The sequence below is a fragment of the Camelus ferus genome, chromosome 5 (genome assembly GCF_009834535.1).
Source record: "Camelus ferus isolate YT-003-E chromosome 5, BCGSAC_Cfer_1.0, whole genome shotgun sequence".
Classification (NCBI taxonomy): Eukaryota; Metazoa; Chordata; class Mammalia; order Artiodactyla; family Camelidae; genus Camelus; species Camelus ferus.
The window spans coordinates 72122211-72144027 of record NC_045700.1 but is presented as its reverse complement, the minus strand read 5'-3'; the positions used below and the strand labels follow the sequence as shown (position 1 = coordinate 72144027).

At 39.2% G+C, this 21817-nt stretch overlaps 1 protein-coding gene across 4 annotated transcripts in view; it reads right to left on the bottom strand.

Annotated features, from left to right (window-relative positions):
- Window positions 1-21817, bottom strand: part of SATB2 (SATB homeobox 2) — a 179764-nt gene that overhangs the window by 21127 nt on the left and 136820 nt on the right. For all 4 annotated transcript variants that reach the window (XM_032480114.1, XM_032480113.1, XM_032480116.1 and 1 more), the window contains one exon: window positions 14503-14700. In XM_032480114.1, the coding sequence (XP_032336005.1) occupies window positions 14503-14700 (198 nt within the window). The remainder of the gene's footprint in view (window positions 1-14502; window positions 14701-21817) is intronic.

The following is a 21817-nucleotide window of genomic DNA, read 5'->3' as shown; positions in this document are numbered from 1 at the left end:
TGTCTGACTTGGGGCAAATAGGGGAAAAGGGGGTCTTCCTCACTATCTTCTACTCAGAGGCTGGCCACAGAACAAACCTATTATTAGTGATAATATTTTAAAAATAAACAAAGAAAATATGAGCCTTAATGCATGAAAGCTGTAAAAGATTGAAAAGCTGGTCTGGCTGGAAACTACTATGTGTGTGTCAAAATGATTTTCTCTACCGTTTGTAAAAATGTAATTATCCATGATATGCTATTATCCATGATACGCTACAAGGGTGAGGGATTTCAAGTAAATCCACTGGAAGCTAAGGATTCGCCTTTGGTCTTCAGTCCCTGACACCACCATGCCTGTGAGATCACAAACCTCCACCATGATTTACCACATGCTTTTTGCAGTTATATATACACTCTTTGCGTCTGTCTTTAGATTTTAATTCAAAACATGAGGAAGGGGGAGGAGAGAAATGTGAGGATGGGAGGAAAAAAAAAAAAACAAAACAGAAAATCCAGCACCTATTTCCTAGCAAGAACAGAGACAGCAATCACAAATGGAGACATTCAACCTTCCAAATAAATAACCTAATTTTTAATTCTCCCCCTCTTCCCATCCGAGCTATTTATTAATATCATATGTTTGATCTGTGTCTTTGTAGTTCTGGAACTTACAAGCAACTCTGCTCTCGCCATCTGTGCCAAGATGTTTCAGACTAGTCTTTGAAATACTGTAAATGCAGATGACTGTGACATAAAATAGGAACTGATTACGTACACATTCTATATGTGAGTAATGGCAACACAGAACACAGACGACATGACGTTCACAGAGTGTACTGTACAACTCTGCTTCACCTATGCAAATATGAAGCAATCATCGAAGGACAGCATGCCATCTCTAGCATATCTGTTCTAGGAGCTCAAAATAAATCGGTTGATTTCTTATAAATAATGTGACAAGAAAACTCCCCTGGTACAACAGTAGTTCTAAAATGAAGATATATCAAAGAATCATCAACTGATAGAACATACTGATGTACTTGATCCAGATTATGTTTTACAAGGAAAGAATCCGTCCATTTGCTTCTCTCCTTTCATTACTAAGGACATGACTGTATTAACTCACTACACACACCTTTTGACTATTTTAGCTCTGTCTCTCTGGGAGGCTTTCATTTCACATGAAGCACAGACTCAAATAAGGATTTCTCTCAAAAGTATACTCCTAAATTACATCTACGTGGAAATATTTGACATTTGTCGACCACAATTCCCTTTTTGCTCTTTGAGTACCACACTTTTGAGTTCACTGTTGACATGGATTGTCAAAAAACTGAAATGAGAAAAACTATATTTAAGAAATCATTTGCATGCATATACTGCACTTAAACAGTATATGTTCACTTTAGCACATTCTGTTCATTCAGATCATAATAGAAATAGGAAGACCTTTCCATATCCACATATACTTATCTTTAAGCATTCACATCATCATAGATTTTAGCTCCCTAAGTTTAGAGTACTTCTTAAAAAACAATAGACTCCTCATTTTGAAGTGCACTGTCTGGGTTCATTTTATCTTATCTAAGAAAAAACTCTGTTAAAATAACTTCCCCTGTTTTCTACACGAATCTGTTGGGTCATTGGCACTGGGAAATCACAGACTATGGACTCATTATGCTACACGGTTCTGATTCTGCAAAATAAATTTAACCAGATACATTTAAGTTAGCCTTGTATATTACATACAGAACGAAATACAAAAACAAATGTCACGAACATGAAGAAATAAATTTAAACTAAAGTAAAGTATGAAGGGGAAAGAGTGGAAACAACTACTGTTTAAACATATAACTAATTTTGATACTGGGGTGATCAAGCAATACCTATTAGCCATTCAGTTCTGGAAGCAACTAACCTTTCTTTCATACATTGGTTTTTGGCACGTCTTGATTATGAAAAATAAATTCATGGATATCCACAGAGCTTTAAAAAAAAAAGCTAATTGGAGTCTATTCAGTGTTGTGCTGGTAAATGTTTAACAACCGGCTCTCTAGAGAAAAAAGCCCCAATTGAATCATTTGCCAATTCTTGTAGTGTGGGTAATTCCACCATGGCCAGTTCCATTCTACTAACGGTGTTAACTGGCTTCCAAAATTCCTGAAACCTTAACCATCAGTTCCTGCTAGCTGGCGTAAGCTTACTCCAGCATACCCTGATCTGCTACAGAAAGTGATACATCCCTCCTAAGCTTTCCAGACTTGGCCACTGGAATTCCTTTGCCTGGCGCAACTTACCTGTCATTTTCCTAGCCCCAAAGGGATGAAGGATGACCCTGATGTGATATACAATTCCATAAGAGATTCCATATCTAAAGGTGAAGGGTTATATGATTCGCAGTGAATTAGATCTAGAAACAACTTGTGAGGAAATTGAACTTGTGACCTTAGAACTGTCAAATCTATCTAGTTTGCTTGATCTCCCATTTCTAGGGTTAAACCGAGTAATAATAAAATAAATGAATTTCAGAACTTTGGCAGTTTTCCTTTAATTGAAAGTGTGCTTTTCTATCATTACAAGGGGAAGTTCCAGACTTCAACTTAATAAAAATCAGCAGTAGTTTTCAGCTACATTAGATTTCCACACTAAACAGAAACAGCTGAGAAGCCACAGTAGGTAGGTTTGGCTGCAATAGTCTAAAACTCAGTGGCTGGCTTTCTCTTGTAATTGTCATAACTATCAATCATAAGAAAATCAACTGGATCTCTCTGAGCCCATCTAAGGTGTTCATAATCTGATATTCTATTGCCAATTTGTTTTTCCAAAATGCACTTAAACCTCCCAGGGGCAATGTGTTTTATTTATTTATTTATTTATTTTTTTGTTTTTTACATTTTCATTAAAATCTCAAATGGGGATCAGAAATAGATAAATCAACTCATAGAATGAGTGTTTCAGATAAAAAGAGTCTCTGAGATCACCTAACCCATGTTATAACAGTTACAAAACAGCAGAGGGAAACTCTAAGGGATAAAACCCCTTGTCCACGGTCACACGCCCGGTGACCAGAGTCAGTGTCACCAACAGGTCCCTTTTCTTAACCCCATCATCTTTTCTCCCATTTGGTCAAAGGTTCATTGAAAATAGAAACAGAAAGTAGTTTCTTTCTTTCTTTACAAGATGCGCTAGTTCCTGAAACACTGACTAGAAAGGCATAGGGGTTAACAAACACATACAGAAAAATTGTTAATATTTGAGAACTTTTCAACTTTTTAACTATACTCAGATTTAGGCAAATTCTAGCCATCTACTTTAAATGTGATTTAAAAAAACATAATCTGATGGCCTTGCCTTCTAAAGAAGCATTTATGTTTGCTTCTACTATCATGTAAATGAGACATCACAATTTTTCAAAATTAAAATCAAATAGTTACATTTACCAAGTTCTTAGCTTTGTGTCATTCAATCATGGAGCCACGACTTAAACATTTATTGTGAACTGCATTTTAAATAATTTGGTACCATCAATAGCAAAATTTGCAAATGTTTTACTTTTTTCCTCCTGTTTTTGCTAAATTAGAACTGATTCTATTCCTTCCACGATGACACTATTTCACTCCCCTTACCTGCATAGCTAGGAGGGAAAGAGGTAGAATTCCAGGTGGTGACACCCAGAATTGAGTCGCTTACATGAAACTCACCCATCATCGTTTTCAGGACCCATTAAAGACTAAAATCTTAGCAAATTCTGCATCTTTGCTCAACCTACAAATACATTGCCTATTCTGCAAAAATCTGAATTTATTTCCCTGATAGCCTCCAAGCAACTTAAGACCAGAGAAAATTTCATTCCTCTTGTTTGAGTCCATCAAGAGGTCAGTACTGCTGATACTGTAGATGCTTATCTAACTCTGGACCAGAGAGACTCAAACATCATCACTGCATGGCATCTTGACAACTTTGGACTCTAATGAGTTGTGAAGACAGCAGAAGTCCCAGAGATTATCCAGAAGCTGAGTGGTCTTTTTGCCTTTTTGAAGCTAAAACCATCAAAAAAAAAAAAATAGTAACCCACTTTTGTCATATCCAATGGCATTTTATTATGCCCCACAGGGATTTTATTCAGAGCTGAGAAGTTCTCACTGACTTTTAAATAACTTACAGTAACTTGTAATGACTTTTCAGAGAGCTTGGAAATGTAGAAAGATCAGATGAAACCAGATAGCTCTGAGTTTCTCAATCTCAAAAAAATTGTACAACACATACACAAAGAGGCAAGACACATGCTCATAACTTGCCAGTTATACAATTATACGCTGATACCACCCTTGGTTTGACTCTGAGAATTATTCACTTTATCTCTAACATTAATACTAAAAATATTCAGATACTACTTATAATTTTTCAGGTGCCTTCCATGCAATCACCTTCTTATGTAAGCTTCTGTATAGATTTGAGATTATCATTATTTCCAGAAAATTTAAGTGGCCTCTGCAAGACCAGAGAGCTTTGATTGCAGGGGTGGCCCTGGAATTCCAACCCAAGTCTCCTGAAGGTCCAGTTCTTGTTCTTCTCTAGTCCTGCTCTTCCTCCTGCTTCTGGCAGAGCTACTGTCTCCATCTCCTAGAATAGCTCTTTGACAATTTATATCACTTACATTTAAAAAGGAAAGATGCAAGGTTAAAAGAAATCTAATTTTCATTTAAATATTTTACTTTCTATTGAAATATTTTTCAATCAGGCAGTCCAAAATTTTATAAAAATAGCTGTATTAATAAGTATTTGTGGATTGTCAGTTCAATCAGGTTCCCAACATGTAATCTCATTAAGTCTCAGAAAGGCAGCCAGGACCTGGCTTCCCAAGCTACCCTCATACTCTTTTTCAGCTGCAATCATCTCCCAGATTTATGAACTTGGTTGAGTGATAAGGCCTATATCAAAGTATGTGAAATCAGTATCCCTGCTCTGATCGACCAGTTGAACAATGAGAATGTCACCTATGTGGGGGAGCCCTTCTCTGCAGAGGTGCATTTCTGTTTTTTCTGCAAAGACAATGAATACCTTTCAAATCAACAATTACCTACGAATGAGAAGCATTCCAGTAGGAAATGTAAGGAGAAAATGAGAAGCAGTCTCCCATGGTCCTAGAACAACACGTGTTTTTCTGCCACAACAGCTCATTATTAAGAAGGACTAGTTCACACAACTGACCCTCCAAAGGCCCCAGCTTATCAACACATGCCCAATGAGCCAGGTGGTCCATTCAAGTACTAACAATGAATTAGCCCAAACCCCAGTGCCAGGTAATAAGGCTGGTGCTTAGAGAAATCACCTTGGGTGGAGAGAAAGAACACGACCAGGACAGAAAAAGAAGTGTCTGTCTGTGTGGTGAGGGTGAAATTAGGTGTGGAGTGGGCATCCTTATTATCCATCTGTTTTCCATCAAAACTGTCTTTAAAAATGTCACTCAGGTCACTAATCTACATATGCAACTCTTTGTAGAACTATGTAAATCACTTTGGAACCTTCAAATAGCCATTTTGGTAAGGTAATATCATCTCTGAGAGGCTCAACATGTTTTAAAGATACTATCCAGTACATTCTGGAAATAGCTAGAAAGACTGAAGCAAAGAGATGGCACCCAAGGCCAGGATCGGAGAACCAAATGCCACCTATGGATCCCACTAAATCTTAGCCTGAATTCTAGGTGAAGGCAAGGCAGCCAGAGGGAGAATGAAGTCTGCTTAAAATTGCCATTCTACGTGAGTAAAGGGGAAAACTGCTCAATATATGTGTGAAGTTCTGTTTTATTTACTATATATACGTGGTGCCTAGAGTAGTACCTAGCCCACTAAAGGAGCTCAACCAACATTTGTTGAACAAGCAAGCAAAAATGTGAGAATAAAAACGGTCAACTCTCTCAATCTTGTTTGTAACTTGGGGCTTGAAAACATTTTTATCAATCAATTTTAATCATCTTTCCCAAAAGCCAGACTTTGCTAGGTATCTATGAAACTATAAAGGAATGTATTTTCCTTCTCACAGATGAAGTGTGATGAGACCCTTCTTTAGAACAATCATACATCAGTGTCTACAAGGGCCTTAATTTAAGTTTAAATGTATTGTTGTTGTTTTTGTGGGTGGAGGAGAAGGCAGGTGCATTGGACGCATTCTTAGTCTATTTTGCCTCTCTCTGTTTGCTCCATAATGCTCAGATTTAATCAGTTTGCCTCTCCACAAAACTTATTAGCCACTGCCCTCTGTTCTTTCAGCTTAAAAGAGTGTTTCAAATTATTGAAAAGAAAGAAAGGAGAGTGGAAGGAAGGAAGCAGGTACATAGAAAACAGCCACACTGAGTTGGCCAATAGAACAAGAAGCAAGAATATTCCCTAACAATTCCATAGCCATATATATATATATATATATATATATATTTTAAAGACAACCCAGCTTTATGTTCAGAAGTATTATGTTTAATCTCATTTTCCTATCATAACAGCAAGAAAAGTCCAAGGTACTAAAGGTTTTATAACATACCTACTTTCATTTAATATCACCAGAAGGAAAAGAATATGACAATGAGGAGTACCCTGCTGTCCCAAAACTTGTAAAAGTAGACATAAAGGAACATAATTTACGTTAATGACTTTAGTGGTTCCCGAGCACTAAGCAGTACAGAAACTTGTACCAGTGAGGAGTATTTGTACCGATGTAAATGATAGCTAACTCTGTGTCTTCCCTTTACCTATAAAGTGGTGTTGGGCAAAGTGCCTTCCATGAAGTTTCAGGATCTAAAAAACATAGAGTGTTATCAGTAACCCACAGCATGAGCTGAAGGGATCGTGCTGCTTCTCAAAAAATGCAAAATATCAAAATCAGACCATTACTTAAAGAGCATAGCAATTATGGAAGAGCAAGCTACTCAAGAAACCAAAGCTCTCTCTGTTGCCCAGGACAGGAAAGACTGGGAGAGGTGGGACCCAGCTGCTTGACATTTCACTTCCAACCAATAGCTAATCCTGGATGTTTAATTTGGAAGATGGTGTGTTGTGCAGGTTTAGTTACTCACAGGCAAGCTCTGCTTGGCAAAAACACTGGAACAACCCCATGAAGGACGAGACATAGAAAGCTAACTCCAATTATTAAAATGATAAGCCTAGTAAAATGTCGAACCCACTTTAAAGCAATAAATAGGCAGACCTAGAACAGATTCCTGTAAAATTTTGAGTTTAATTTCTGTCAGGATCTAGAGCACAGTGCCAGAACACATGGACATTCAAGATAAATGTTAGAAAAGTTACAATAAAATAAAAAGGCATAATACTTTGGATACACACAAACTTAAAATCACTCTTAGGCATTCATTTCCTATTGCTTACCTGTCCACAGCACTTTATATTGAAAAGCCATGTAAATCTCCCTTGATATGAAAACTTTATATCAGACTTGTTAATCACACCTGCTACCATCTGCCCTGATAAATGCAGGGTCCTAGGAGCCATGTTCTACTAAATGGCCCTAACTTTCCAGCCCAAGGACAGGCTATTCACAGGTTACCTTCATACATGTCTGCAGTCAGTTAGATTTCTATTTCCCATTCTCCTTGAGATTATTCTAACCTGGTGCCCAAGAAAGCTCTTCCTCTAAAATGCAGTGCCTTCCAAATTAAGCATTCACATTATTGGTTGGAAATTGTGTCAAGAAAGTTTGCCTTCTTGGGGATAAGGTGGACCAATCTCTCTCTTCTACAAATTTAAAGCAGTGAGTAAGGGGTGGGAAGCAGAAGCTGGATTTGATACAGGCATACAGAAAAGTTATGAGCGGGTGAATCCATGAACTGCACCTGCTGAATTCCCAGTTCCAGGTTCAGAGAAACCGAACTATATTCACAGGCCTACACTTGGATTTTCATGAAGTTCTATCACCCTCAACTTCTTTTAACATATCTCCAATAATTAAGCCAGAGTTTCCATGCCTTGCAAAAGAAAAAAAAAAAAACCTTAAGAAACTTTAAATTTAAAAAGTAGGCAAGCAACTTGCCTAAATCTCCGGAGAAAACAAAGCCATAGTTAATCTATCACTACCAATTCTAAGGAATTTCTTCAGCTTTCTGACATCACCACCAAGAGAAATCTGTTCACTGCACTTTGGAAAAAGGGGAACCCAAAGTGGAAATGTCCATTTCTTAGAGTAAAAGGAATTAATTGTAAATGACCTCCACATCTTTCTATATTCCCAATGATAAATTAAAAAGTTTGGACGTGCTGAAAAGCTAACTGCTAACAAAGAAATGAGGAATGCTCTTCAAATTGAATAAATACATGTGGGATAACATAATATTAATATGAAAAAAAGCTAGTGTGGCTCCTCATTGACGGGCAGGGACTCCCAAAGGTTTCCCGAGTGAGGACCTCTTTATACGCAACTGCTATAGTATTTCATTCAAGATGGCAAATGTCCATCTGCACACGCCCTCACGACTAGGGTAGGCTTTCAGAACTCTGGAGCCACATTCAGACAGCCATCTTTGAATGGGAACTTGGAATGAATCCAAAGTGGAAGAAATTCTAGTCACCTGGTAAGAGAATTTGCAAACATCCTTAATTGATTAATTAATTAGCTTATTTATCCTAGACGTTGTCCTTATGGAAGCAAATTCACAAATCAAAATATACCCACAGCCGGAGCAGAAAGCCATGCTTGAATTCTCAGTGCTTACTCATAGATTTCAAATACCCTTAAACATCAGCAGTGAGAGTCACAGTCCAAGGCTATCTCAAAATGCCAAAGCAGCTCAACAAAAAGTGAAAAATTCAGTCATATCAGTTCTTTGACATCACACCAGTGAGTTACAGGTTCACTGTACTGAAAATCTTGTAAAAAAAAGCCCAGAACTCACAAAACTAGATCTATTCAGTAGAATGAGTAAAAATTAAATAACATACATAAACAGCTTCACATAGTATCAGACAGCTAACAGCAAGTATCCAGGGAAGGCTGGCTCTGCATGTTTAGTGGTTCTTTCTAGCACAGAGAAAAAAGTCAGACACTGAAGGTAGACAAACATGGAGTTATAGGCTCATTCTGAACAGGTTACTTAACTTGTCTAAGCTTCAGTTTCTCATATGTGAAAGTGGATAAAAATCACCGCCCCACCTTGGTTTTTCATAAGGTTTGAGGAAGACAAGAGATGGAAAAATCTCACAGTTTGAAACCCTGGCTCCCCAAAAGGCCAGCTGCTTCCAGGGAAGAAGAAGAACCATCACCATTGTTACTGCTGTTATCATCACTGGATTTTGAACAGGAAAAACTCCGAGTCAGTCTCAGAGATACTGAAGATTCTGTATCTTATACTGTTAGGCAACCAGTAGTGTGTCTGTGGCAGCTTTTTCAGCCCCAGCACTACTGACATTGTAGAACAGGTAAGTGTTTGTTGGGATCCTGCCATGTACACATGTTATGGGATATTTGACAGCATCCCTGGCCTCCACCGAGCAGATACCAGCAGCACCTTCAAGTTACAAGCAAAAACGTCTCCAGACACAGCCAAAGATCCCATGGGGGGGCAAAGTCACCCTTGGTTGAGGACCACTGGTTGATATCAATGACAAGGATTCAGTAGCTTAGAAAATGCTGAGAATCCCCTGAGTGGGCATCAACCCAAACGAGCCAAGGTCTAATGCTGGTGTCGGCTGTCATCCACCGGGTCTCACATTCTTACTCAGCATACGGCATGGAATTTTAAAACAAGTACTTGTCAGGAAACCACATAGCAGCAAGCTCAGAATTCCTGAACTTACAAAATAACCCATGGAAACACTGTGGTGGAAATATAATAAAGCAATAAAGCACAAACTACACAGACATGAACAATTTGGCAAATGCTCCCCAATCAGCCCCTCTCAGTGACCTAGTCATAGCATGAGCAATGTCCTTTCTCCTTTGCTGCATTAAGAGAGAAGTGTGGTCAGAGGAAAGACTGGATGCCAAAAACGCCTGTGTTTTCATTCAGCTGGCAATCCTGGCTTCAGGCAAAGCTCTACACTTCTGCTCCAGTTTTTCCAATTGTAAAATGGAGCTGGTAATAATGAATACCCTAACCTAACTAGTTTTTGATTCTAAGTTGAGGCTATCCACTCACTTCAGGGCCTCGGGTCGTAATAACCACTAGGGGGAAAATCGCTGCAACCACAAGAAACAATTTTGTCTCCAACCTTTTGGTGTGAAAACTGGAATTCATTTCATCTTTTTCATGGAATGTTTTAGTCTATCATACCATCTCATCTCACTTATGATGGTCTTCTTTGTATTATGTAGACATGCACTGGAAACTATGTATATTAGCATTTTGCAACATTTTTTTCATTATTATTCCCCAAAGGAGCCTTTTTAGGCATTTTTTCTTATTCATTTCCCCCACGTCATGCAATTTTAATATCGGATATACAGAATATCCCTTTATGTACTATGTCCCTTTGGAGGCCCATAAACAACTGGAAACTGATGATTATTATGCTCCCCAAGAATCAGTTTTTACTCCCTGGGGCAGTATGGCCCCACTGAGAATCCACAGTGTAGGCGGATCTAGTTTACAAGGTGCGTTCAGAGCCTGCAAAGTCACCTCCCAGACAGCAGGGACTTAAATGGGGGTTTCTGAAGAAGCTGAGAATACCAGAAAGAAAACTGGAGAAACCGGATAATTCAATATGGCATCAAATCTATATCAGCTGGAGAGATTTGAATTCATAAGGAAAAAAATGTGTCTTTCTTCCAGGACCCCCAAGTCTCTGCGGCTGACAATACCTCTTAGGGGCCCCAAACCCAACTATAACCTAGCTTCACCTCTGAAGGGAAATGCCTTCACGTGTGCACTTCTTGGTAAGCATGGGAAGGATTCTGTCAGGTGTTAGAATTATAAAAATAGATGGCACACAGTGGCTACCATGGAAGAAATCAGAACCACAGGGCAAAGGCATGTATGGCTTTTGGTGTATAGAGCTTCGGATGCAGGAGTCTCGGGGCCAGCTGGCCTCACCAGGACAGAATGATGTGACAGGAGTGGCCTAAGTGAACTAAGTGGATGGGTGCAGAAACAGCACGTGGGGCTCTTGCAGAGGATGGCGAGTGTGTGCCTTGCACAGAGAGTGTCAGCCCCGCCGTGTGGCCCAGCGGGTCACATCTTCTGATTTTCTGGATTGTTACCTGAAATCTGGATTTTAAGCAAAATCTTCTAATTTCTAAATGTGGGCTTAAATTTTTCAAAACTTTCATGGACTTAAAAAAAGAAACATCTGCATGCAATATAAGACTACCAATTAATAAACTATTTGCAAAGAGAAGGCAAGAATAATTTCCTTCCTTGGGTGAGGAAAGAGGTTCTGACTCTAAGCGGCATCTTGACATCACAGAAAGCACCAAATGGTGAGGGGGTGATTCCAAGCTCCTTTTGTCCAGTGGAGCTGTAATTTGACAGACCGACGTGGTGGGTAATTATGTGCAAAGGTCACTGCTTCATATCTTTATACTTTAAGAAACATTGGGGAATAGTGTACCCTAACTACTTAAAGAAATTTAAGTGGCACTCTTCTATGACCACAAATGGGATGGACTTCTGTGCATATACCAGAGATTCTTAATAACCACTGATTTCACCTATACTTAACAGTTTAATAATGCCGCATTTTCTGCCTAATTAGACAAAATGTAACATCACCAAACTAACATTACCAACATGCAAATTTTTAAATTCTTAAAACACATAAGCAATTACATCTTCCTAAAATTTTAGTGGATGTGAGTGCACAGTGAATCCCAACCCTGAGTCCAGAGCCTTAACTTTTGGACAGCTGCAGACGTATTTTAGTAGTCTGGGATTTTTCTAAATACAGTCCTTCCCAAGTCACAGAGGCCGTGACAGCTCTACTCCAGTCTGATGGCTAGTTCAAGTTCTCTTCATTTTTCGTATCACAATTGTAATAAAGAATTAACCCAAAGCTTTGTATTTTACCAAGAAACATAAATGCAGCATTCAAAGGGGTATCACTGAGAGATAGGCACAATGTTTATAAAAAGAAAAAAAAAAGGGAATGTACTGAAGAGTTTCACAGTAGTTGTGGGATCAAGGTCAATGGCTAAGACAAAGTCAATGAAGAGAAAATTACCTTATTTGTAAACTCTTTAGCTAAGAGCTGAGTGATAGAAGTAACCTTTTATAAAACAAGTGAATTCTCTTAGTGATGTCAGAAGTTAATGTTAATAGCCACAAAGTGCTTAAAACTGAAAAGGAAAATTACAGACTGACTCTTTCTTAGCCATTAAATATTGTTAGCACACTCTAGTTCTGACATACTAACATAAAAGATAATAAAAATCATAAATAAACTGGCTGTCTGCTTCTAAGATTTACTTTACTCAGACTGGTCAGTTGAAAGGCAAAATACTCAAAATACTATGTTGAACATCCTTCTAGCTCCCTAAACGCAGGGACCTCACAGAGATGAGAATTTCTGGACAAAGAGTGGAGACACAAATATACAGGAGTCATCATCCAGATGAAGGGAGGTCCTCATTTTAATGAAGAATTAGGTATTAGTATTCTTATCTCAAACTTCTCTAAATTGTCAACTCTGTCATCATCCTATAATGAAAAAGAAATGCTATTAATGTCTATAATAAATCAGCGTTTCACTTCTGCTCTGTTTCTACCTTGCCTGGATTGACTAAGATGGACCCTGAATGAAAAGTCCACACAGAGTCAGTGGTTCCCTGAAGCTAGTTGTTGGCCCTGTGTTGGTTCAACACAGAAGTTCTGACCAATTCACATCAAAATGAGAAAAACAGGGGTGATAGTGAGTTTTTTCATAGGACTGAATGTATATGTTTGCAAGACGTTTTTTTGTCTAGGTTTTCCTTTTCATTAATCTGTTTGTTATTAAAGAATATTTTATCATATGAAACATGAATAATAAATGGGAGCCTCCCTTGAATTTTTTGAATAAATTTATTTTCTAAAATAAAAGGTTGGTGAACCTATAATGGGCCCCCTTTGTAATTTTAATTTTTACTAAATCTCAAAATCCATATGACTCAGCATATGCTGACCTAATTGTCTGTAGAGAGGTGCCCTGGTGTTTGGATGTGGCCCTAGCCAGGAAAGGACAAGAGACGGAAGAGAGAGGCTGATCCTAAAGCGTAAGACTTGGGCTCACCTCTGGGAAATGAGTCACCCAAGCACTAGCCCAGAGCCAGGAGAGCGGGCTCTGCCACTTATTAACCAAGTACTCTTTGTCACCCCCACACTCTGAGTTCACTGTGTATATTATAAGAGACTCCTGGAGGTGCTTATAGCTCTACCAACTCATAAGTCTGATCTGGGTGATTCACTCTGTGACTTTGGAAAGTACCCAACGAGAGCATTGACTGAGATGTCAATATCTGGATAAAAAGTGATATAATGGACCCACTGACTTCTGACTTTTCCACCAAGGCATGTGAGGGTAGAGCAAGGGGCCAGGAGACAGGACAGCTCAAAGAGAGGATTTCACCCGTCCTTCACCACCTCTCCTGATATCTGATCAAGAAACCACGGCCCCATCCTTCCCTCATTCTCATCTCCCTTCTTCACCCTCACACGCACACAGACCTGCACTCCTGCCTCACCTTTCCTCTTCTTGCTACACAAAAGGAGATTCAGACAGGGCCCTAAAGGATCGCCCTCGGTGGCAGTTGGGATTGGTGATGTTGGGCAGTAGGACAAATTTTGTGGCCTACCGAAACAATTTGCGGCACAGCTCAAAGGGGCATAACCTTAGAAACCCTCCTTAATACTTCTTCCCTAAAGTAACTGATTTTACAGCAAGAGTCAGTAGTTAGGCTCAGTCACTCTTAGAAAGAAATATTATTTCTCTCAATGATATCAAATCTAAGCAGAATCTACACAACCCAAATGAAGACAGATTTCTAAAAGAGAGAGAATCCAAAACAGCAAGAGCTCATCTTAAAATTCTAAGACTCCATCACACTTTCTCTCAAAGGTTCTACTGAGATTCAATGGTATTCCCTAGTTCATGTGGATATTTCTTTTTCCTCAGCCTAGTGAAATATTCCTTGAGGAATATTGTATCAATTCATTGGCTACTTCAGAGTTTTTCCTTCAGAAAATGAACTGATGGGAACTATGAACTAGATTTTCTAATTGGTAGATTTAATTCTCCATGAAGTCTCTGGCTTCACAGCCCCACAAGTAAAATGCTCTCAGGAAAGCAGCTGCCTTCAGAATCGATGCCTCAGTCATTTGTGTGTGTATGTGTGTGTGTGTGCACGTGCACACATGCATACATATACACACATAAACACACACACACACACACAATATGCCCACTGTGAAAACGGGGCCCTCTGTCCCTGGGGACATGGCATGAGATATCTTCTGAGGGGAGACGGTGTGGTGTGCCCCTCTGACCCTCAACAGTTGCTGGCACCAACAGCCCTGCTCAGTTTCGGAGGACAAGGGGATGCTTACCTGCACCGGCTCAGGGGGAAGCTGGACCACATGTTGCATGCGCTCGCTGTGATGATGCCTTGATTCCTCCTCGTAAATCACATCCCTCTCGTGCTGGGGAAGGTTCAGGAAGCGACGGATGGTACAGAGGTTCTCCCAGAGGGTGCGGTTTTCTGGGCTGGGGTTCTCCTTCCAGCGGAGCAGTTCACACAACCAGCCCTGGAAACAGACACGGTCACTTGAGTCAAACTGCTGAGTGCAGAGCAGCAGCAGGGGCTTCAGTGCAGTCAGGTACCATCCCAGTTTATCATATTTTTATGTCAAAATTATTCCCACCAAACTGGGGAGATACTGAGGCAGCCTGACAACTGTGAAAACAAACCAATGGCCATGCAGGTAGGTACACCAACGCCTGAGAGTCGTCAGTCTAGTGGTTATCTTGTCACCCTTCCTATTGAACATACTCTCAATTAATTTACAGTTCCTTTGTAAAAGATACTCAAGGAAGATGGTAGCTGTCCAATCCTCAGAAAAATTAATTCATGTTGGTCAGCTACAATTTTTAAAAATTACCCAATTGGATAGCAGTCTATTCCAAGACAGAGGTGAAGATGGACAAACAGGTATTACAAAGTGGTCAATTCTAAAGAAGAAGAAAAATGCCTATGTATAAACAGCACTGAATTCTCCAGGGAGGAAACAGCCTCACAGTTATCAATAACCCCTCCAGAACAACCTTAGCTAGAATGAGGATAAGTGTCGATCTGCTCAATCTCTGAATGCCTCGGGCTCTGGGCCCTCCTAAACCATCACCTTCCCGCCACAGCCACACCTGCAGGAAGGTAGGCACTTGGACGGGTCACACCTGCAAATGTGTGCCTCCCAACTCTGGCATCCGGATGTTCTCTCGCTCGCGACTGCACGAGAAAGAAAATGTAATGCAAATAATGATGGATTATATGAAAATAATACAGAGGATGCTGTCAACATCGCTCACTGACTCATGTCAAAATATTTTACCCAGTAGCTTTCTAACCCATCATTTCCAAGCTACGTTAATTTTAAAAACAAGAACTGTCCCACATCACGCCTCCTGCAAAAACGAGTAAGAATTTTTCTAGAAAAGGTGCATAAGTAAACACAAATGACTTTGTAAAAAATAAATCCCGAACCTCAACAAATTCCGTATCATAACTTGTAAGCCAACGGAAGTTCCTGACATGCATTATAAAATCCCCTTATAATATCAGAAGCTGTTGTTTGTCTAACTCTCCACTGTGTCTTCTGCCTTTCCCCCAAAAAAGGCAAGATTTGATTATCTCCGCTGCATCAGCCAAGACAGCAACACCAGCTGTTCTCATTGTGCAGCCTCTTCCTCGCGGCCTCCATGTTAATAACCTGATCATTCCATTTTCTCCTTCAACTGCCGGCTGCAGCACCGCGAAGAGACAAAAACCCAGGCCCATCTGCAGCAGCTGTAGGCACTGAACTGTGAAGCCACTGGGGATTTATAAACTAATCTGTAACACAACACTGCCTTGTTTTTACAAGTGAGAGGCCACATTTGCGCAGACCTGATCTTTTCTTGCAATAAACTGGGAGCTGGGGAGAGTTAGAGGGTTAGGAAGAATGAAAACAAGATATCTCATCATTTGCTTGGAAATGTTTTTCTAAGTATTTTCATAGCTTTTTTTTTCCAGTTCAACTGAGAGACAGGTAATGGTTGATTTTTCAAGGTGCAAGCTATATGAAAACTGAAGATGATTGATTTTTTTTATCCCTATCAGATAGCAAATAATATTAAAAACAAAACAAAACAAAAAACTCCTAGTCCCCAAGTGTTCCCTCAAGGGTTTCTTTGTACAGAGCAAAGAATTCTTGAAATGGAAAATAAACCATCTGTGGAAAAAATAAGCTCCTATTTCTCTGTCTTTTCGCAGATCTGAATAAGTCTCCAACTGAACTCTTTCAGATGTTTCAAACAGGTATGTTTAACATCTCCCAGGGGAGGCTACAGCACGGCGGCCAATCATTTAACAGAAAATAAAAACAAAAACCTACATCTGTTAAAAGATGACGTTCTGAGCTACTCAGACCTTAAGGAGGACAGCACCTGCTGTTCCGCATGAGGAGTGAACTGCATTGTGGGAAGCCGCAGCTTGAAAGGAGACAGGTGACAGCTGAGTAGGATCTCCACGTATGAAACTCGGAATGTCTCGCACAACATGCATTGCCGCATTTGATTTATATGCGCTGTTATAATCTGCACTCATTACAATCACTTAGAACAAACTACAGGCCTCGTTATGGACTGTGTGCTGTCTGCCATCAGTCTTTAAGCAGTCTAGTGCTCAATTTGCCCACTGACATGCAGGGTCCTGACCTTGAAGCTATTAGGGAGCGGATTAGACACAAGTGTGATCATGTGTGCAGACATAAGCAAACCAAATTAATTTCTGGCACAGGGAGGTAGCCAACAAGACCCTGTTCTTAGGGCACCAGAGAACTTCCTCAAATCCCTGATGGAGCTGAGCTAATAGCATGTTTAAGGGAACCCAGTTTTGAAGCTGAAGCACATTCATGGTATTTAGAGGGTTATTAATCTAGTTTCCCCACAAAGTGTTTGCTTGGCTGATCAGATTAAGGGATGGAGCCTTCAACAGTGCACCCCCACCACAGCAGGCCCCAAGAAATCTGTGATACTTCACAGCCTTGGACATATTGCACCATGTGTACCCAGCTGCTTCAATAATTAGCTTATGAATGTATCAGCTGGTTCTGTGATTTTTATAAATAATAACTAACCTACAGAGCAGAAATATTGTCGAGAGCCTTACAGTAGCACAAAGCTGCGAGGTGCTCCTGACTCTGACTTGCTCTTCTACTAAATGCCGATATTCCCTACTAGTGGAGCTCCCATGATGTCATTTATAAATATTTATTTTGCATCTGAAACGGCAATGTATTTTTGTCAGTTTGCTTCACGGCAGCCATGATTTGCTTTCCATTCTCTCAGACTCACTTGCTCACTCCGCACATTTGTGTGCTTATCTTGCGGAAATCTATTCTTCCACCTCACTTGCCATCTCGCCCTCCATCTTTTTCTTCACATGATCCTTCCCCCAGCCCATTTGGGATGCTTATCTCTGTTTTCTCAATAGGGTCTCTTACTAGCTTGTTTGGTGGCTAATGATTGTGTGAAAAAGTGCCACGCTGTTGCATGAACACACATGCAAGGAATTGGGAGTGAACCCATCACAGAAGAGATAGAGTCCCCACACTGGGATTTTTTTCATTTATATAATTTTTGCATGCCATCCAAGAAAGTTTTGCAGTATCAGGCAAAAAAAAAAAGTGTAAATGTCAAATAAAACAGTGACAGATGACAGTATTCTCTATTGAATAGCACTGTTTCTGTCGTGCATGTTCAATGGGAACTCATGAATTATTAATAAACAAATCTCCTTTTTCTGTTAAAAATCTCAAGTAGGTTTTTTGTTGTTGCTCCCTATGTGTTATGTGGAGCATTCCAGGAGAATTATTTTCATTTCAGAGGTGTTGATACAGAGGTACATCTGATTTCCAGCTGCGGCCAGCCTTGTGAGCGGGCACCAGGAACTGTGGAGTACGTACCTAGCTGTGGTTGCTTTTAGTCTGGTTCTAAGTTTTGACCAAAAGTTCGCTGAATATTCATATAGTCAGTTTAGCTTTTTTATACAGTAAAACTGAGGCTAAGTGAATTTCATGTGCTGTGCACAGTTAGGGAGCACAGAATAGTCATTTTGGGGGCCTGAAACTGAACTGCTATGCTACTGCTCTGATATTAAGTAATCTGGTGACCTGTGGATAAGTGGTTACCCTCTTGGATCTTCTGGAAGCTTAACTATAAAAGGAGGGGTTCACAAAAGATGGTCTCTAAGTTACCTTCCAGCTCCCCATTTCATGCTCTGTTACCTTGTTATTTGTCAGAAACGAGAGATAATGATTAGCTATTGGGGTCAAAGTACAAAGGAAAAACCACCTTGGCCAAGTGATCAAGGTCAACATCACCAGCGATGACATGTTCACAACCATAAACCGTGTGATATGATTTCCAGCAAAGGACACGAGATAGTATGTGAGGTAGTCTTGCCAAAAATGCATAACCTCAGGTCCAATCATGACGAACTCTAAATGAGAGATGTTCAACAACATAACCAATCAGTCCTCTTCAAAAGTGGTAAGGTCATTACAAAGACAAAAAAAAAAAAAAAAAAAAAAAGCAGACAAGAAAGAGAAAAGACAGAGGAATGGTCAAAGAGTGCCAGAAACTAATGATCAATAACTAAATGCAGTGTGGTTCCTGGCTGGGATTCTGGCACAAAAAATGGACATTAGTGGAAATACTACTAATATTTAGTATATATTAATAAATAAATATTAGTAAAATTAGAATAAAGTTTTTAGTTTAGTTAATAGTATGAAAACAATGCTAATTTCCTGGCTTTGACCACACTATGCTGATGCAGGCGTTAGTATTAGGGGAAGCGAGGTGAGAAATACATGGAAACTGTACTGTTTCGCAACATATCTGCGAGTCTAAAATGTGTTCAAAATTAAAAGTTAAAAAAATACAGAGAATACCTGGAACTTACATAGGAAAATGTACATGGAGCCAAAGTGTAATGATGCCAAGGAATTTGTAATTAAAACTCTTTTACCTTCAAATTCTGAACCCAGAGAAGGAATATAAGTTCAAAGCCTGCATCCTTGCAATCAGTAGTTAAAGAGTTCCCAAGCACTCAGCACATAAGCAAATAAGATCTATTAACATCTCATTTTAGCCATCTCATCAGCCTCTTAAACAAATATATTTCCCTCAGTAGAAAAAACACCTCTGGCCTCCCTTTCCCAACTATGCAGGTGAGGTGACACTCACACCAGTAAATATATAGTTTGTTTACAATCCACGGGTTCCTGAAAAGTTGCACGTCAATCTAAATTTACAAAGCAAATAATGTTTTAAATGTATTAGGAATCCTTACTACTTGAAAAAATGTACTTTTATTTCTTTTTGAAAGATGAATAATAACCCCATAGTTTATCTCTCAGTAAATTGATGGTTTTGTTGAGAATTTACTTAAATGAGACACCTTTAAGTTCAAAATTCAAGAGCATTAGAAAAGGCAACAGTAAGAACCACAATTTGCCCCCGTTTTTCCTTCATGGTTTCATCTCCCATCAGTTCCCCCAAAGACCTTGTGCTCCGGCCACTGTGAATTACTCAGTCCCGAATAGGTTTGGTGTATCTTCATGCTTTTGCTCATGTTACTCTCTTTGCTGGAAAATCTCATACTCAACCCTCTGCCCCCTCCATGCAAGCTGTTACTTCAAGGCTCAGCTGACATGGTCTCACCTGATCTCTTGTAAGAACTAGTTGCTCACTTCTGCATGATTCCACAGCACTGTGCTTATAACCCTTTCACAATTTGATGATTATTACTGCTACTGGTGGGCATGCCTGCACCCCTGTCAGAACAGTCGGCTTCTTGATTGGGGTGGAGGGAAAAGGTGGATTTCTTACTCATGTTAGCCTTTTCAGAGCAAGGTATAGTTCCTTGCACATAACAGATGATCAATAAATGCTCAATTGAATTGGAATTATTAGAGTGCACAGAAATGAGCCCAGAAGAATGTTTTACCACCTCAAATTCAGAGTCACAGTTGGAGAGGAGCACAAATTTTTAGAAACAACACTGTCAATGTTCTGAGGGTTTTTTCCCCCATCTCCAACACATGAATATGATAAAGAACATGGAGTGATCCAAGGTACCCCATTATATAAGTACAAATAGTGACAGAGGTCTCTCAGAACATTAATTTAGTTTCTAATCTTGTACTGAACATTCACCTACTATGTGCCATGCAATGTGCTGGCACATTGCATATATCATTTAGCTTTCTTTTTTTTCCCCCAATTTTTAAAAGTTGGAGGATAATTGATTTACAATATTGTGTTAATTTCTGGTGCACAGCATAGTGATTCATTTATATTTTTCCTTAAAAATAAATGAAATAAGAGAAAACATATTATGTATATATTTCTTTTCATAGTCTTTTTCATTGTAGGCCATTACAAGGTATTAATTTTCATTATTACTTATTACTTAAAAGGCTGATTGATTGAGAACAAGGAAGTAAGCAATTCTGATCATGAAGCTCAGGGGAAGTGTCCTCACAGAGAACAGGACTTATAAGGTGGACCTTGAAAGATAAAGATGGATTGCACCAGATGGGAAGAGGAAGTGATTAGATTCACATTCCAAGCATAGGTAACATTATCAGCAAATGCATGGATTTATAAAATTATCATATTCAAGGAATCAGAAGCAACTTTATGGAGGCAAAGCACAGGCTAGAAATGGAGGTGGGAATCATGTTATAAAGGATTTTCATCCTGATCCTATGGTCCACAGGAGTCATTGAAGGCTTCCTAATTGCTATGACAAAGAATTCTTTTCTTTCTTCTCTCCTTTCCCTTCCTTTCTTTCCTCCTTTTTAATGAGCAATTCTTGAAGAAAAGACTATGATAAAGTCAAGAACACCACTTAACCTAGCCTTGACATCTTTTTTTTTTCCATAATAAAATCATGTTGCTGGGTATTAATCAGGGCCCACAATGGCCTGCAGTGGTAAAATCCATACGTCATAACCTTCATCATCCAAGAGTTTTAATTCTTAAAACAATGACTTTTGTCATAAGCACCAAACTGTATCAATCATTCAAAAAATCCTTTCTTGTCATTTTAACCATTTTCTTTTCTTGCATGTGTTTGTGTGCACATGTGTCATTGTTGTTGCTCAGACGAGGAGATTTAAAGCTTTCCCAGGTTGAAAACGAATGAGGAAGGGCCGTATCTATTTCACTTATAAAAAATTTTAAAGGTTTAAAAATTTCAAGTAGACAATAGATGAGTGTCATATTCTCCAAACTACACACTAAAAGCTCTTGAGACTATTCAAATGACCAGGGAGGGCTTTCAGAAACCAACAATACAGCCCAGTGTTTGAGTTTGCAGCCCATTGGCTATGAGTTTGAATCCTGTTTAAGTGATGGGGGAGGGGAAGGAGATGGGAAGAGTGGGGTTCCTGTCCGTGGTACTGAAACATCATTGTGTATTAAGTTACTTCTTTTCCTGCCGAGGGACACTGGTAATATACTCCAACTTCTCTCAGCTCCCATATTTTTTCCCTAAAAATAAAATAAAATAAAATAAAATAAAATAAAATAAAATAAAATAAAATAAAATAAAAAAAAATAAAATAAAATAAAATAAAATAAAAATAAAATTAAATT